Genomic DNA, 17,192 nt, shown 5'->3' on the forward strand with positions numbered 1-17,192 from the left:
TGTCTGAGCTCAAACTATACATTTCAGGAGTTGCACTATTTTAATTGGCACTGGCTGCTTTTTTGCATCATTTTATTACATTTTGTTGATAATTTCTTCGCTTTTAAAGACATTCCGTCTGCAGAACTGGAGACATAAACGTCACGGACATTGTGGGAAACAACAACGTATCACGCCACGGTTCGTATGATAGCTGACGAAAATGACTCTTTTAAACTGTTTTAATTTAGTCAATATGAACAATGTCTCTGGGTTTATGGATCGTACAACTTGACATCGGTGTGCAAAGCACAAATATCTTCTGACTGCAGATGAATTTAGTTTTCCAGGCTGCACTGGTTACTATTATTTTCCTTTTATTTCAATGGACCTGCCTTAGTGGTTGTTGCTGTCGACCTCCAAGCTCGAATGGGAGATAATCTGATCATTTAAGATGTGCCACGCTTCAGAAAGCTAAAGATGCAGATAGAGAGATACTTTTGCTGGTGTTCTTAAAGACATATTACTAGTTGTAATCAGTGCAATATGACCCAGATGATGAATTGACCTAAAAATAGGATGTGCTTAGACTGATTTGGAGCAATAGCAACCACATGGCCAGTGAGGCAGAATGAATGGTCATCATAAAACCGCTTGAAATAGCGGTTAGGGTTATGATGAAAAACAAAGATTGCTGGTGTCACTTCAAACCAGTACTGCAGGGAGTAAATATGCATAATGGGTCTCAGCAAGAAATAAGATAGATTAGATAACCTTGACTGTAAATTAATTAGAATTATAGCTGATTACATCGTAGAACCGGTACGCCACATATTCAACCCGACAAAAGCCCTTTACCTCCAGTATCTAAGAACTGTATGAGTAGCTGCAGTGGGCTAAACAGACTTATTTGTATTCTTCCTGCTCTTAGTAAACCTAATTTTCGATCGGATTTTTAATTGACTTGAGAAAATTAGTTTCAGCATGCCTATGAAGAGGCCACTCTACCTGTACTGCCCTAACACAGACGACTGAGGACTGACACAAATGGTGGAAAAAGTGGCAGAAAAAGTTGTTGTCTTGCTTTTCTTCTGTGCTGCAACTAATTTGAGTGACCCTCAGCTACATCTGTAAAACATTTCAGTACTTTTCAGCTGTGGAGGGGAAATGTTTACTGAAATCATGTTTGCTTAACCAGAATGTTGTGTTCCCCGATAATAGATAACAGAGTCCAGAGTCCAGATTCAAGGAAAAAAAACTTAGGTGATCGAAATAAAGTTGGGCAACAGGAAACTGACCAGATGTGTGGCGCAACCTTTTGTACATATATTAGTGACACCATTCTGGTTATGTGAACATGATTATAGTAAACATTTTCCCTCCGCACAGCACAGCTGGATAAAAGGTTACAAAAAAAGTTCTTAAGTGGGGTTCCCCAAGGTAGTCGCTTGGGTCCCCTCTTCTTATTTTCCTTGAATCATTTACCCCTCAAGTCGTAAAAAGAAGTCTATAGTCAAAGTTAAGCTATTTGGAAAGAAATCATCCGGCTGGATACATTTCAAGTGCAAGTCAAAGAGTCAGATGGATTTTGGGGAATGTGATTGGCGGGTGGCATGTTTTCTGCTGAGCAAAGACTGGTCCAACAAAAGGGGTAGTTGGAGTCACACGCAGATGGGATGCAGGGAGATTTAAACATCTAATGGGGTGACAGACAGCTTAAGAATGAAGAGATTTGGAAAAGTAATTAATGAACAATCTAAATCCGTCAGCTTCACATTCATTTGGAGTTTACTTGCCAAATAGTGTTTTTTTAAAGCACGTGTGGCGATATGTTCCCAAATAGCTACAACGTACGACCTGTTGGAAGTTCGGTGCATAGTCTGTCATAACATCCATGAAAGTAGGAGCAGAAAACCTAAAAGAAAAGATAATTCATAAATAATCTACAATGATGAAAAGGATGTTAGAAAACAAACTTTCTAATAGAGCATTGTTTTTTATTAGATTTTTTTTTTATTCAGCACCGAGATGGAAATGCAGCTTCCGCCTCACGTGGGAGACTCGTTCTCAGTGGTCAACATGCACACAGGCGGGGAGCCTCTACGCATCGTCCGGGGCGGCTACCCAGAGGTCAAAGGTGACAGTGTGCTGTCCAAACGCCGTTATGTCCGGGAACATCTGGATCACCTCAGGAAGGTGCTGTTGTTTGAGCCGCGCGGACACTACGACATGTACGGGGCCCTGGTCGTGGACAGCGAGTTACCCGAGGCGGATCTGGGGGTGCTGTTCATGCACAACGACGGGTACAGCACCATGTGCGGACACGCCGTCATCGCACTGGGCCGCTTCGCCGTGGACTACAAGCTGGTGAAAGAACCACAGTCGCCAGAGACTCAGGTGAACATACACTGTCCCTGTGGTCTGGTGAGGGCCTTTGTGGAGTACTCTGGTGGGAAAACCGGAGGAGTGAGGTTTCTCAGCGTGCCAGCGTTTGTGTTCGCAACAGGTGGGACACTCGCTCTCAAGAAACCAAACTGTTTACAGGATGGTCTTCGTATGCGCCTTGTTTTACTAAATTACTTTTGACCAGATGTGACGGTGACGGTGGAGCGGTTTGGTGATGTGACGGTTGACGTCAGCTATGGAGGGGGCTTCTACGCCTATGTCGACGCCCAGAAGTTTGGCCTCGATGTGACCAAGTCCAGGACTCGAGATCTGGTGGACGCAGCCACAGCGGTGACCAACGCTGTCAGATCTCAGGTAAGAAGCTCATGGTGTTTAGTTGTTGCACACCAAACTGGTAAAAAAAAAAAAAACAGAAACATGGAAGATACCCCCAGATAAAAGTATCTGTATTTAAAGGGACAGTTATTCACTCTTAGGTGAAGTTACACCACCCAACCAGTGACGAGCTGGCCTTCCTCTATGGCACCATCCTCACTGACGGCAAAGATCATTATTCCTCTGAACCCACCGCCAATATCTGCGTGTTCGCTAAAGCTCAGGTATTCTACAGACACGGGTCCAGAGAAGAAGAAAAAAAAAAACACAGCGTTATTTGACACTTAGAGAGCGATCTGAAACCTGGTTTGAACTGGTTCATGTGTGTTTCTCAGGTGGACCGCAGCCCCACTGGTTCTGGTGTTACAGCCCGAGTGGCTCTTCAGTATCACAAAGGTCTCATCCAGCTGAACCAGACCAGGACGTTTCAGAGTGGAGCCACTGGATCCCAGTTCACGGGGAGAGCTGTTGAGGTACCAGAGTTTCTTTCTGAAAGGTGGCATGAGCCGAAAGATCAGCAGCACTTTGAAACAAGTTGTTTACAAAAACAGCGGAGACACTGTAAACTGCCTTTTTAAAAGCACTCAACTGATTTCATGATACTGAGTGAGACTGAAATCAGATTAAAACTTTAATAGACGGTGCATTGACTCCTTCATGGTGGTCTTTATGGCATTTGAACTGACTTCATGCGACGAGCAGGAAACCTCTTCCTCAACTGGTGCACGCTGGTGCTGAGACGCCTGGATGAGTTCAGGCCGACGAGCAGTGCTTTGTTATTGTGGTTCTGAAACATAACAGAGGGATGTTTGTGGTTTTCTGTTCAGGAGACCAAGTGTGGAGACTTCAAGGCTGTGGTGGTGGAAGTTTCCGGCAAAGCTTTTTACACCGGAGTCTCACACTTCGTGCAGGAGCCGGACGACGAGCTGGCGCACGGGTTTCTACTGAAGTGAGCCTCAATTACGGGTTGTTCTAAAATGAGGTTATACATTAAATAGAGTTGAAAACATTAGTTAAGTGCTTTGAAGCTTCGCAAACAATAGAAGATCTCCAAGAAGATAACCAGATCTGTAATAAACAGTCATAAAGAGACTTGAAACATTTTATATGAGTTTTCTAAGGAAGCAATATGCATTAGATGATTGTAATAAATAGGTATGAACCATTTTGTTATGATTTGATAATGGTTGAAATGACCCTCCTTTCACCAGGACTGCTTTAATATTGTTTTTTTTTCTGGTGGTCTTCGGTTCAGTAACGCTTCCTGACCACTAGGTGGAGCCATGATCCTGGTCCTGATGTAGTCTTTTTGACCTGTAAATGCTGTATAATAATTCATTACAGTACATGTGCTCAGTAGCTAAATACAAAAACTCATAATGGTTTGTCCCATTTATTTGCATCAGGTCATGTACAATAGAAAGCAATATTTAAATTATAAACGTCCAATGGAGGCGTTTGACACTGGATGGATTCACACAGCCGAGCGGACAAACTGTGTGACGTTTTCAACATGTGATGTTTTCCACGAGAATGAAAACATCACACAGAGTTTAAGATCCGGGTATTGTGTGTTTTTCGCAGTGTAAATCCAGCCGGTGTGCAGAAGACATATTCCATCTATTCAATGAAAACTTAGAGAAGGGCACTCCCTTCAGAGAGGGAAAACAAGTGTATTGAATCCACTGGGTATTGTTTTAATAGCATTGAGCATAGTAATTATGAATTTATATGTGCATGTGTAACAAGCACGCAACCTTATATATAGATATATATGTAATCTATGACATGAGTGTCCACACTTGTAGAGAAACTGCGGATTAGGCCCAGGCCTTTGAGAGTACCCACTCAACAAATAGAACAACAGAGTTAAGGCCAGCTCTTAACAGGAAAAGGTTCAAATAAAACATACAGTGATCAGATATATAAATGCTGCACGTCAATAATGATGAATAGAAAAGAAACTTCTCAGCCACGTCACTTGCAGTCAAAACCACGTCTGTCTAACAACCCAGTGTCTCAGTCCTGTGACGGTTCTGACTGCAAGAGAACAGCAGGGTCAAGAGGAAGTTGAGCTTCAGTCTTTCTCCAAATGGTCTCTCGGACAACTCGGGCATGAAAGCAGCCACTCTCAATCTATGAAATCAGTCCGTACAAAATGGCCCCTTGTGTTTGTATTGGAATCATCTTCCTGTTGGGATCGAGCGTCAAGCCCTGAAGGAGTCTGCTAGCTGCACATTTCCCTCTGTGCATAGATTCAGACGTACAAAAACCGCACGGGACTGTTCCTATCAAACAAGCGTGAGCATCTCCGACACCTGGAAGTAGTCTTCTCCCCAGCGGGGAGGGACATCCAGCGCTCTTGCGCAACAACTTAAAACATTTCATTTGACCAAACTGATCCTTCGGCAGGGCATTTTCTCATTTGGTCGTTAACAAGTTTTGGCTTTTTTTTTCTTCTCCGTTTTTTAACATCAAAATGTCGAGAGGATGAAAGGTCTGATGTTGGTCGTGTTGTGTGCCGCGTGTGGCTCCGCAGCGATGATGCAAGGCCGAGCCGGGTGGGAACGGAGGAGGGTGCAGAGGAATGTGCGTGTCAGCTCGACCCAGAGGGAAACTAATGAGGAGCAGGGTGGGCGAGCGAAACAAGGAAGATGAGCTCAACCCCCGGACCCGCCGCCCTCCGCTTAGAAGTTGAGCTTTGTGACCGGTCGCTCTCTGCTAGCGTCCGTGGTCTGGCTGTTGATGCGCTTGCGGTTGCGCTTCATCTTGGATAAGTCCTTGTCGAAGACCTCGCCTGACCGCAGCGCCGACACCAAGTCGTCGAACTCGCCGCCGTCGTCCTCCCCGTTCGCCTTTGCCTTCCGGGCCTTTCGCTCCTTCTCCCTCTGCTCTTTCAGCTGGTGGCACAGAAATACAAATTGTTGGATTTAAAACTGGAATGCAGTTTACATCCATGTTTTAGGCTGTTAAACATTTGGGTAAAACGGATTGATTTGTGCACTTTAGAGCTGCTGGTATGTGCAGTTTGTTATCTTCAGACGGAGCCAGGCTAGCTGTTTCTCCTTGTTTCCAGTCATTGTGCTAAGCTAACTGGCTGCAAGCTGTTAATTCATACAGTAAGGACAGATATGTAGTATCATGGTACCGATCTTCTCATTTAAAACCCTGCAGAAAGCTAATACATATATATTTCCCAAAATGTCAAACAACTCCTTTCAAACAACACTATCGCAGGAGTGTTTTATCAAAACTCTGAATGAATGAGATCCAAGAGAATGTCTGAGTTATCCATCGTTCATGTTTTATAACGGTGGCTCTTTGCATCACGAGTCCTCTGGAAGCAGGGAACGATCACACACCTGAGCTTCCATTTTGGCCCTGCGCTCCTCCTCCTCTTTGCGTTTTCGCATGTTCTCGTTCTCCTGCTGAGCCTCGGAGAACGACTGCAGGAACTGGTCGAAGATGCCAAAGAACTCATCTGGCTGCATCTTACTGGCATCCTCACCAAAGTGCTTTACTGCCTTCAGGAACTGTGGGACCAAAGAGAAGGGGGCGCACATGGGATTAGAGTTACAGCGGGACGCAGAAGAATCGTGTTTTACTTCGTCTTTGACGGTTTTACAGGAGACTCGTTAGGTCTCGGTTCTTTGAAATAAGAGCAGGGGACCAGTAGTTGGGCTTTGAAGCCCATGTTAACTCAGATGTGACCGGCTACTGATTACAGCGGAGGCCAGAGACTGGAGCCAGAGCCCAAATTAAGACAATGTGTTTGTTGAGTGTTTTTCTCAGGAAATAAAAAAATAAATACAAAAAAAGAGGACATCCAGATGTGAGGTCATGCTGAGAACATAGACCTTTAAGATGAGTAGCGGTCTGTCCCTGACATGCAAACTCTCTCAGGTGGAGCGACGACGCATTTAACTTACTTAAATGATTCCTGTCTAATTAATAGTTGGTTAATGTGTGATGCATTCAGGGAAGGACACGATTTCTGTGACATTTTTTCCCTCCACATCATAATATTCATGCAGAGAAACGCACAAACCAGATGCACGGAGATGTTTAAAGGGTCAGCGTGTCCTCTGGTTGAGAACAGAGGACCGCTGTAAACATGTTGAACTACGGGACACCGTAAATTATTCACAGAAACTAATCGCTGCCATATGACCAGCTGAACTCTCGGGTCAATGCAACACACACTATGGGGTGAAAAACATGCTCAGAGATTTGAAAGTCTGCACCAATAAATGTGGGAAGATACATAAATTCAACTTCAGGGCGTCGAGCGTTTGTCAGAAAGGTGAAGATGCTCAGGTTTCGTGTCGTAAAGAGACCATTTCTCGTCAAATGTCTGCAGAACGCAGGTGCTCCTTTTGCCTTTGTACTACAGATACCTGATGACTAAATGTCCACAACGGTCGCCCACATTAAAACGCAAGTCACATTTGATAAAAGCTTTCATGAAATAACACGAGGTTAAACATAAAAAGGTGCAAAAATAATAACTTCTGTCCTGCTTTTCTCTCTGGACCCGCACACATGGCAGAGGTGCAGCGGCAGGAAGCTGAAACACTTCCCTCCCGCTGTTAGCTTTCCTACGGAGGTGACGGATGAGGTCAATAAGGCAACGTCGAAACAGCTGCATCCGAGAGGAAATGGGATGCGCGCGTTCTGTTTCTACAAGTGACGGCGGCGCTGTCGGAGCCGCTCGAACGCACTCTCGGTTTTCAGCACCCCTCCCGCCCCCCCGCCGCGACGTACCAGTTCCTTGGCCTCGGCGAGGGAGTCCTCCACATCGGAGAAGCTGAAGCTGGCCACAGTGATGAACTGACTCACGACCGACACAAACTTGTCTCCCATCTCCTGCGGCCGCTTCTTCTGATATTCCAGCTCCTGCGGAGGGAAAGCCATCCGGGGGAGAACGTTTAAGTCAAACTTGACCTGCGCTAAATATTGTCTAACAGCATGACCGCCGTAGATCTTTGTGACTCACGCTCTCCACGCTTTTCAAGCCGCTGCGCATGTTGCCGATATCTTTTTCCAGCTCAGTCATGCTGCAAAAAAAAAAAAAGCAAAGCGATGGTGTCATACCAAAACGGAGACTAAAAAAAAGAGAAGCAGCCGGAAGCCAGACAGCAGGCTCTTCACCGCTCTACCTACTTGACTTTGGCGGCCTCAGAGAGACTCTGCAGGTCCTCCTGGAACATCAGGACTTTGGGGTATTTCTTCTCCAGGATGGTGATCAGGTAGTGCAGGAGGGTGATGTTTCTGCGAACACAGACGCACAGACTTGAGGTGGACCGACCTTCGAGACAGTGGACGTGTCTAATGTGCAATGTATTGCTTTTGTTATGTGCGTTGAGATATGATCAACCATATGGAGTTTCATCTACATCACATTCCCTGTTCCAGATGGGACTTTTGTATATTTCACGCTGCCCTTTTTGTTACGGCCTGCGCGTTTTGATGTATTTATGTTCCCTGCTGTCTAATAAAACTCCTTCTTAAACTATAGCTGTGTTTTAGAGGTAAACTGTACCCGTTCTGTCTTTGGTGAGAGTGCTTTTATAGATTTTGCACCCTTATCTTAGGGAGAGCTCACTTTAAACTATTTCAAAAGTAAGGGAGATTATAGAAACATAATTAAGGATTATTTGAGCACCACATGTACATGTCCTGTTACTGAACAACACTGTTGGATGGGATTTGCTTTTTGTGTTTGTTCTCTGTGAACCTCGTGCGAGATTCAGAATCCCAATAAAAAAATTCTGGTAGAATAAAAGTGAAATAAAAAACAATAAACGTTACGACTGAAAATTGTTCTTACTTGTCGATACTGGATTTGGTATCAGCGATCTTGTTCAGCGAAGACACCTTGAAGCCGTACGCGTTGCCCCTCTGACCCTTGTTCATGAAGTTTCCAAAGGCCAGCACCACCTCCAGCAGCTGCTTCAGGTTTCTGCTGTGTAAAATCTCCTTCGACGCCCTGGAGAGAGCTGGGACAGGAAAACATATGAAGAAAAAAGGTAATTAAAAGGTGTGACGGATATAATTTGCTTGGCAAATATAAAAACATATAACTACAGAGATGCTTCAAACGAGAATACGTTTCCTACTTCTCATTTTTAAATGATACCAGTAAAGATTTGTCTTACCTTCAACTTTGGGTTTGATCTCCGCTATCCTCTCTGCAAACTTCTTTTTGAAGTATAAAGACTGCAGCCTCTGCTGGTAGTGGTTTATTCTACGGAAAATGTGTGTCAGAGGAGCACAAATGGTCAAAAATAACACACTTCAAACAGGGAAATCAGTTTGACAAAAAGCCACAAACATGAACATTGTGCTGCAGCTAAATGAAGCGAGCCGCCTGTGTTGCACATTGCACATATAAAGTTGTGGTAGTGGAGCTTATTCTTGGCAGCGTTTTTCATTTCAGCCTATAAACCACTGACTCGGCAGCTAATGAATACAACTGTGACTTTTGTACTCTTGACAAAAAAAAAAGTCAAACTGCGGTAAAATATTAAAAACAAAGCAAAAATCCAACCATATGTTTCTTTTGTCACTTTAATGTAGAAACGCCAGTTTCTGCTCTTAATGTATTCATGCAGCCGAGTTGCGACACGTTTCCTTTGTTCCTTCTATCTTACAGGACTAATTACATTCCTGTTATTGGGTTACAGACTTGATGTATTCAACAACACAATTCCTTCTGATTCACATATTCAGCTATTGTTCCCGGCAAAGTAGAAACCCATGTGTCATTTCACTTATCTGGCCAGACTGAGAGAAAACAATGGCTATTGTTTGCCAGCAGGTCTGATCTGCAGAGCGCTGCACTGAGCTGATGAGGTCAGGTCTGATGATAATATCTGTTTAACGCAGAATTAGAAAAAGGTAGAACGTGAGGGAAAAAACAACAACTTCGCGGCTACAGCACCTGCTCATCTCGTAGAAGAAGCGGTCAGGTTTTGCCATTCGGTCGAGCTCATGTTTGTGCTCCTCCAGGAGATCCACATCGCTCTTCTCTGGGACAAACTTCAGCAGCTGATGGGACACGAAAAACAACTCTTAGATTCCTTCAAACATTCACCTGTACTCATTTCTGGGAGTTTATCACATTTCTTCTCGTGCTACTGCAGCTCAGCGTCTACACTTCAATGTAAAGAAAAATCATAAAATATACTGTTATTACAGTTGAGCCGCTGCTGATTTTAGGAATGGCTCTGAAAATAAGTGAACCCACGACTTAAAGCTGAAGGTGGTGCTGACGGGCAGTAAGTCACTCTGCTCGTCGCACTGCTATTTTTAGGCAGCAGTCAAAGTGCAATCATTACAGGAAAAGCACATTAGAGTCGTCCATCAGCGCGTGCTGGGTGACGTACCTGCTCCAGCATGTCTTTGGGAAGGTCTTCCTGTTCGTCCATGGTCAGAATGGCTCTCTTCATCTCCTCGTTAGACAGTTTCAGCCTGCAGAGCAAAAGCGACGCATGACTTTCCTTCATATTTAAGACGGCTTTGAGTTCAATTTAAATCATATGACAAAGACATACGTCACACTCTGTATGTACGTACCCTGCACTTTATAAAGGAAATCAGAAATGAGCTGATGAATAAAAAGCCGTCAGTGTGGAATAAGTCAGTGAGATCTATTATTTACAGAGACATATTAACCTTTTAGTACTATTGACATAATTTTATCTGGTTCATAATAATAATAATTTCACACTACAATAAACATTGTAGTGTAGTTGGAGGTTGTGGGAGACTTTGTATGTGATGTTTGTAGGCTAATTTATAACTATATGTTATTCGCTTTGATGTTATTCACCTTGTATTCCTCGAATTGAAATAATATTTGTTTGTATTTCAAATACAATGTGAAATATCTATTAGAACCAGTGCAGGGTCCTAAGTGTCATGATGCCGATGCAAACTTACCGCGAGAGGAGGATGTTGCAGTTTTGAGCTCGGCGGCCGTCAATGACGGACAGCTCCTTGACTTTTTTAGAGCTCAGCGTGTCGTCTTCTGCCTCTTTCTGTGTGCAAAGTGATGAAGAGGTTAGCGGGCAAAAGATTATTTTAACGTGCACGAATACATCTTAGTCGCAGTCAACCACAGACACACAACAGCAACGAGGACGACACATGCCCTAATCCCAAAGAAATGATGAAAACACCGCACAAAGTTCGTAAACAGTCACACAGGTCGTCACATTCAAAAGTACGTGCAAACATGACACACAAATAAAGGCTCACGGGTCATATATTCATTACACACATGGAAGTAAGATGAACAGGACGTACGACATATAAACAAAGTCTGATCCATGAGGAGCGACACAAATTCCAGATTGTATGTCTACTTTACTGTAAGAGCACTCACCTGTTTGCTGTTATTGATCATAAAGAAGTCCTAAAATGCAGGCAAGAAGCAGGGAAGATGTAAGCACTCATTAGAATAAGTAAAGCAGTTACGTGATTGCAGCCATAAAAACAAACAGCTAATGAATCAAAGCTCATCCTGTGCGGAGACAACGGCGGCGCAGTGAGACGTGAGTGAGTTCAGTTGCTTATAAATCACATGCTGTGTGCTAGAAGTCAATCAGACATCTTTCTGACACTGAAGATTCAAATTTTGCAAAGGTTTTGTCTTTGTTTGTGAACAGAGACGCTTCCCATTCAGTCTTTTTTTTTGGGCGATCTTATTTTGCGTGTTGGACATGCTTCTTGGACGTTGAGTCGACATGCTCGTTCTCTTCTAAACTACTTACAAAGGCACGGCTGATTAAAAACATCGAGCAACTAAATCAACTGCAAAGTGAAGGCACAAGAGGTGATTCTGAGCAGCTCGCTCATGCATTTTCAATCACACGTGGCAAAAGGATCCAAACCACAAACAAAAATAGCAAAAACAGCATTGTGTTGCAATGTAAGAAGGCGTTTGAGATGATTCAAGCCTGAAAGTTAGGTAACACTTTCTATTACACCCAAGTCTATGATGTGTCATAAACATACTTATAATGTGTTAGAATCTGCTCATAGCAATATATAAGAAAAATGACAACACATTACAAAGCATATAGACATAGCTTATGGTTGTAAAACCTTATAATCCTTTTAAAAATTGCATAATAATCACGGTTAGAATGCATCAAAAAAATGTCAGTGAGTGACCAACTATTATAAGGTGTTATAATACTTGACCTTATAAGTAATTATAATAATATTATAATATAATAATCTGTTCATGTGTGGTTATAACTGATATTACACAGCGCTATAAATAGATTGTAACACACGTATGTATGTTTATTGTTACAGACATGGCCGTCACAGGAAGTGCCACCAAAAGCGTTGCATCTAATAAACAAATATATCTGTGAATTTCACTTGTTTTTTTGTATTTGGATTTTTTTTTTTTTTGCATCAGGTTGACTTTTTTTTGTAAATCTAACCTCTCCCCTTCTCCCCTCTCACACTGTGCTTGATAAATCAAAAGTTGCGAAATTTGAGACATTTTTGAAAATCTCAAAAGAAGCAAAGTGTCTAAATCCCAAAATGCGAGCCAGCTGAGCCGTCAGCAACTCGACCCCATGACCCCCCCCCCCCCCCCCCCCCCGGGCCTCTCTGACAACAGACGGCCGCATTTGGGGAGCTGGAGCGATGAGCTGCATCGTCCTCAGTACCTGCTGTCTCTGATAGGCTGAGAAGGTCTTTTCAATGTCCTCCAGATCCAGGATTTTAAAAACCTTGGCGTCGTCCACCTCCATCCAGACAGTGCCCTCCAGTTTATTCTGAGCAGAGGACAAAAAGACATTTATATTCTAACACAAAGCATCAATATATTATGACGCTATATGCAGGTCTTCTTGTGCCTCCACCTCAGCTAACTTGGCCCAGTTGAAGGACTTGAGTGCGTTGGATGGCTGTGGAATGTTCTTCATCTTCAGGTGTGAGCCGAGGGGTGCGCCCGGCGGGGGAGGGATACCTCCAAGGGGTGGGCATCCAGGGGGAGGAGGGGGTCCACCCGGAGGAGGCGGTGGGGGAGGTGGAGGAGGCATCATGCCCCCAGGGGGCGGCGGGGGAGGTGGGCACATACCAAAAGCTGGTACGGGTGGAGGAGGAAGAGGACCACCGGGGGGGCCGGGGCCGAGGGGAGGGCCTCCAGGAACAACAGCTGCCCGTCTCTGCAGGGATGCAGGGAGAGGATTATCTTAACGCCGGACAGGTGGATACTCGCCATAAATACAGAATATTACCAGCCGTATCATATCACATCAGAAGATGATTAAAGGGATATATGAACTGTGAGGGACATTCCTCTGATCAGTCACAATGTAATCATGTTAACTTCTGTTATGTTGACACATGCTGAATCCTGTACCATGTGACCTTTGACACTCGGCCTGATCGGCGAAACTGAGGGATTGTTGCCCACCTGGATGTCATCAGAAGATGATCACAAGGCCACTGAACCAACTTTTGAACTAAGACAAAGTGAAAGCAGCAACCAGAGGGGGTGCATCTCTCAACATAACCCTTTTGCCATGCTCTGAGCGTTAAAGCGTGACAATACTGAGAGAGAGTCTACCACAAAAATACTGCACTTTCCTCTCCTCTGGCTTCTAAAAGGTGAACGGCAATAACTAATGAGGAGGGGTCATACATCATAAAGAGGTGGGAACCATTGTCTTATAGTTTAGGTGTTAAAATATTGTACATTGCACAAACATGTTGCAGTATTCTATTGTTTAATTGATGGGAGTGCGTAACTTCTACTGTGGTGACATAACAAAAATAATAAATGGTAAAAAAAAAAAGTGTTGCTATTTCAGGCAAGCAACAACGTAAAGTAACAAATGAATATGCATTGAGATCGATCTGCAGTCATCTGTTCTGCTCCACCCTGATTGTCATCTACACAACGTTCAATCAGGTGTTCGCGACCCGGTGAATATAAATACAGAGGATGACGTACGGTGCTGAGTTCGTGCAGTCGGGCGCTGAGTTCGGCCACTTGCTGCTTGACGTTCTTGTGCTCGGTGCTCTCCTTTTCCAGCTTCTCTTTCATCTTGTTGAGCGTCTGCATCATGTCCTCCTTCTCCTGAGTCTTGGCGTCACATTCACGCTCCTTCTTATCGAACTTCTGCTGCAGCTCGTGGTGCTCTAGAAATGGGAAGCCGATGGCGATGATGAGTTCGTCATACTGAGAGAACTCAAAACATGATCTGAATCCACAAACTTATTCTCTTTCAGGTAGGTCATTTATAGAATTACAAACCTTTTCTCATTTTCTCTGCCTGTTCTTTCCACTGTTTGACCTCGTTTTCATTGACCAGCCTGCAGAGAGGATGACACACTCATAATCAACTCCAGGGAACAACTCCAGTCATTGTTTCTCTGAACTAAAAAGGGAAGCTATTTTCGAACACTACTGAGCACGAGGCTTTTTGATTTCTCATCAAACACAACATTGTTCTACATTCTTTGGTCTGGCGGCCGAGTAATCAGCTTCGTGTCGTCATTCAGTCGGTCTGAGAGGAAAACATGAGCACTCACATCCGGACAACATTCTTCACGTTAAAGTTCTCCAGTGGTGTGACGTCGGGGTCGTGACCTTTGTCGTTCTGCAAGACCATCTGCTGGACGATCCGGTCCAACAGCAGCCAGTACTGCACCGTGTTACCGCTTCTCTTGTCTGAGGAGAGAGGGAGGAAGAGTTTCCCATGAGCCTCAGTAATTAGAAAGACTTTCTCCATTCGTGTCAGTCCAGGAACAATTGGATCCACAGCGGCGGTTTCATTACGATATACGAAAGGACCAATTTCCAAAATTAGCTTATAAGTACTCATAACTGAAAGAGAATCACCATAATTAGCACTATAATTAGGTTACAAGGTGACACAGAGATGCCTGATGGGTGAGACTGCATGCATCATGAGGGACAACATGGTTACTGTTGTGTTGTTAATCAGCTGGAAAACCTTTTAAACACACACACACACACACACACACACACACACACACACACACACACACACACACACACACACACACACACACACACACACAGCTACATTACTATGAGCAGGCACCCTGGTATTACTTCATAAAATCTATCACATCATATTCAGGGATATTATTCAGATTCTTCTTTCTATGCAGTACCGTCACAAGCTTGCATTTTATGAACTCTTGAATATGACCGCAGCGCAGTATTCGCGGCTGAAGTGTTAATTCCACAATTAAGACCTCCAGAAAGTAACTGAGGGGGGTGATCTCATTAAAAAAAGCCACTCAGAGGAGAAGGTGAAAGGAAAGCCGCAGCTTTTCTTTCACCTTCTACACGAATAGCCAAAATAGCTGCGGCTGTTTTGTGGCTATTTGTTTTCAAGTCAAGTGACATGTGAACGCTGGCTGGAATTGGACTACATTTCTTTGCAGAAACAGTTTAAAAAAAAACTAAATATTAGCCAACAACACTGAGTAAAGCATTCAGTGTGGCTAGGAATGTGCTTATCCAATATCTGGAGTGACTAATGTGCACAAAGTCAACATCCTTATCTTTCTGGCCAGAAACCAGAAGGTGCAGATGACATGTTTATTTTGTGTGAGTAACACTGCTACCGTGTTTGTATCCTCGTTACACTTCAGGATATCTTTTTTTTTTTTTTAAATCAGCTTTTAATTTTATTTTACAGCACAAACTAATTTGAACAGTATTTTTGTGTGACAGCAGTGGTCCAAACATTTAATAGTCTGCAGCCGAGTGTGAAACCACGTGGAGACACACTCACGTGGCATGAGGAGACAGTGATGCAGGACAGACATAAAGTGCGGGTGTGCATCAGTGTGGTTCATCTTCTTGCGGATGAGATCAAAAACTTGGTTGGCACTTTTGGTGTCTATATGTACCTGGAGGAGGAGAAAAAGGGGAAACAAAAGCCCGGTGAATATATCTTGCGAAATATTTTCACAGGTCACAAATAATGCAATAATTATTATTATTATTATTATTAAAAGGAAATTAAAGTGTCTTTATCTCCTTACCGACTCAAAACGTTTTGACAAAGCCAGCTCATCCTCGTTCCGGAGCATCTCAAAATAGTCTAAATGCCTGAGAGTGTGGAAAACACGATAAGAGAGGCAGCTTGCAATTGTGATGCACTTAAATATATATATTTGACTGTTTTCTAGATAAGAAATGTGTACTTTTAAGTTCAGAAAAAGCTATACCATCATTTCTTTGATTACACATGCTGATCAATAAGCATTGATTGGTATCACTCTGGAGCCGGTGCATTCATCCTTTCACAGCTCCAGACATGACTTCATCTTCTTTTCCCTCTCACCTGTCTAATGTGGAGTTTTCATGGGAGCGTAGCTTATCGATCACCGGTTGGATCCCCAACATGAGAAACTCATATCGTAGGTGGATGCGGAATTCCAAACTTGTCTGTATTTAGAAGAAAAAAAAAAGAAGAAGAATACGTTAGCAGTCGAAACTGTTTTAAAGAGACTCTTTTAATGAGGGAGATGGTGACCTTCCAGAGGGAAAGGAAGCATTAAAAGCTGTCTGATGCATATAACTCACCTCTCCAGCGCCTTGACTCAGCACAGCATTTATAAAGGACATGATGGCTGTTTTCAGGTTGACCTCATCTCTGTATCGCCCTGTACTTCGGTCCAGATCGTTTATAAGCGTCTGTGGGAGGACAGGTCATTACAGTTAAATATCTTCGCACACCGTTGCTTTTAAATGACTTCATCAGTCTGAGACATGATTTAAAACCACTACTGTGTACTTGGCCTGCTCCCACACACCTGGAATCTGGTCCTCTCGCAGGCGAAGCGTTGGTAGTGCAGCATGGCCTCCAGGATCTTTTTGTGTCCCCCGGGCACAAGACACACGGCGCCCATGATCTCCAACACCGCCACTTTGGTCTTGATGTTCTCCGTGGCCAGGCTCTGAGCGATGATGTTGATGCTCTCGGAGTGAGAGAGGACGTGGGCGCGGCCCTGCGAGTTGTTCATCAGAGCTTTGATGCAGCCAATCAGAGACGTGTGGATCTGCGATTCTGTGGTCTCGTAGTCCATGCTCTTCAGGAAGTTTAGGATGCACGTGAGGCCATCCAGGTCGATAAAACGGGTCACAAACCTGAGAGGAGAGTAGGAAATCTTAGTTTGGAAGACTATTTTCAATGTGTTTTAATACTATAATGCACAAATGTCCCAGCGTAAAACTGTATTATCTCAAGCTAAATAGCTCAATGTGTGAATATGTTTGTCCATTTATCCACTCTATTCTCTTGTGCTACATCATCTTCACTAGATGTAATAAGTAACTCGTAACATTTGGCTTTTAAGTGCAGTGAAAAGCTCAGGTTCCCGACATGGGAAATGCTTTAATGCACATTCACGTCAAT

General features: G+C 43.7%; 2 protein-coding genes across 6 annotated transcripts in view; one reads left to right on the plus strand and one right to left on the minus strand.

Annotated features, from left to right (window-relative positions):
- Positions 1-8,502, plus strand: LOC137785454 (trans-L-3-hydroxyproline dehydratase). 2 transcript variants are annotated; one of them, XM_068576698.1, is made up of 7 exons: positions 1-180; positions 1,984-2,485; positions 2,570-2,739; positions 2,862-2,984; positions 3,096-3,233; positions 3,588-3,709; positions 7,310-8,502. In XM_068576698.1, the coding sequence occupies exons 2-7, from the start codon at positions 2,008-2,010 to the stop codon at positions 7,329-7,331; spliced, it is 1,053 nt and encodes a 350-aa protein (XP_068432799.1). In that variant the 5' UTR covers positions 1-180; positions 1,984-2,007; the 3' UTR covers positions 7,332-8,502. The 2 variants fall into 2 exon arrangements, with proteins under 2 accessions (XP_068432799.1, XP_068432800.1); XM_068576699.1 differs by having other exon boundaries at positions 2,001-2,485.
- The window catches only part of LOC137785452 (disheveled-associated activator of morphogenesis 1-like), a 44,546-nt gene continuing 31,493 nt past the window's right edge, over positions 4,140-17,192 (minus strand). For 3 of the 4 annotated variants that reach the window (XM_068576696.1, XM_068576694.1, XM_068576695.1), the window contains exons 6-26: positions 16,591-16,924; positions 16,361-16,471; positions 16,119-16,222; positions 15,817-15,883; positions 15,564-15,681; positions 14,326-14,464; positions 14,048-14,106; positions 13,745-13,932; positions 12,648-12,953; positions 12,453-12,560; positions 11,150-11,179; positions 10,705-10,802; positions 10,149-10,233; positions 9,704-9,810; positions 8,919-9,007; positions 8,591-8,759; positions 7,924-8,031; positions 7,757-7,817; positions 7,525-7,656; positions 6,123-6,293; positions 4,140-5,660 (exon numbers count right to left, since the gene is read on the minus strand). In XM_068576696.1, the coding sequence (XP_068432797.1) occupies positions 5,448-5,660; positions 6,123-6,293; positions 7,525-7,656; positions 7,757-7,817; positions 7,924-8,031; positions 8,591-8,759; positions 8,919-9,007; positions 9,704-9,810; positions 10,149-10,233; positions 10,705-10,802; positions 11,150-11,179; positions 12,453-12,560; positions 12,648-12,953; positions 13,745-13,932; positions 14,048-14,106; positions 14,326-14,464; positions 15,564-15,681; positions 15,817-15,883; positions 16,119-16,222; positions 16,361-16,471; positions 16,591-16,924 (2,797 nt within the window). In that variant the 3' untranslated portion in view covers positions 4,140-5,447. The remainder of the gene's footprint in view (positions 5,661-6,122; positions 6,294-7,524; positions 7,657-7,756; positions 7,818-7,923; positions 8,032-8,590; positions 8,760-8,918; positions 9,008-9,703; positions 9,811-10,148; positions 10,234-10,704; positions 10,803-11,149; positions 11,180-12,452; positions 12,561-12,647; positions 12,954-13,744; positions 13,933-14,047; positions 14,107-14,325; positions 14,465-15,563; positions 15,682-15,816; positions 15,884-16,118; positions 16,223-16,360; positions 16,472-16,590; positions 16,925-17,192) is intronic. The other variant, XM_068576697.1, reaches the window with a different exon arrangement.

This window comes from Clinocottus analis, unplaced genomic scaffold, assembly GCF_023055335.1.
Source record: "Clinocottus analis isolate CAN_PGR_092001 unplaced genomic scaffold, fCliAna1.0.p SCAF_15, whole genome shotgun sequence".
Classification (NCBI taxonomy): domain Eukaryota; kingdom Metazoa; phylum Chordata; class Actinopteri; order Perciformes; family Cottidae; genus Clinocottus; species Clinocottus analis.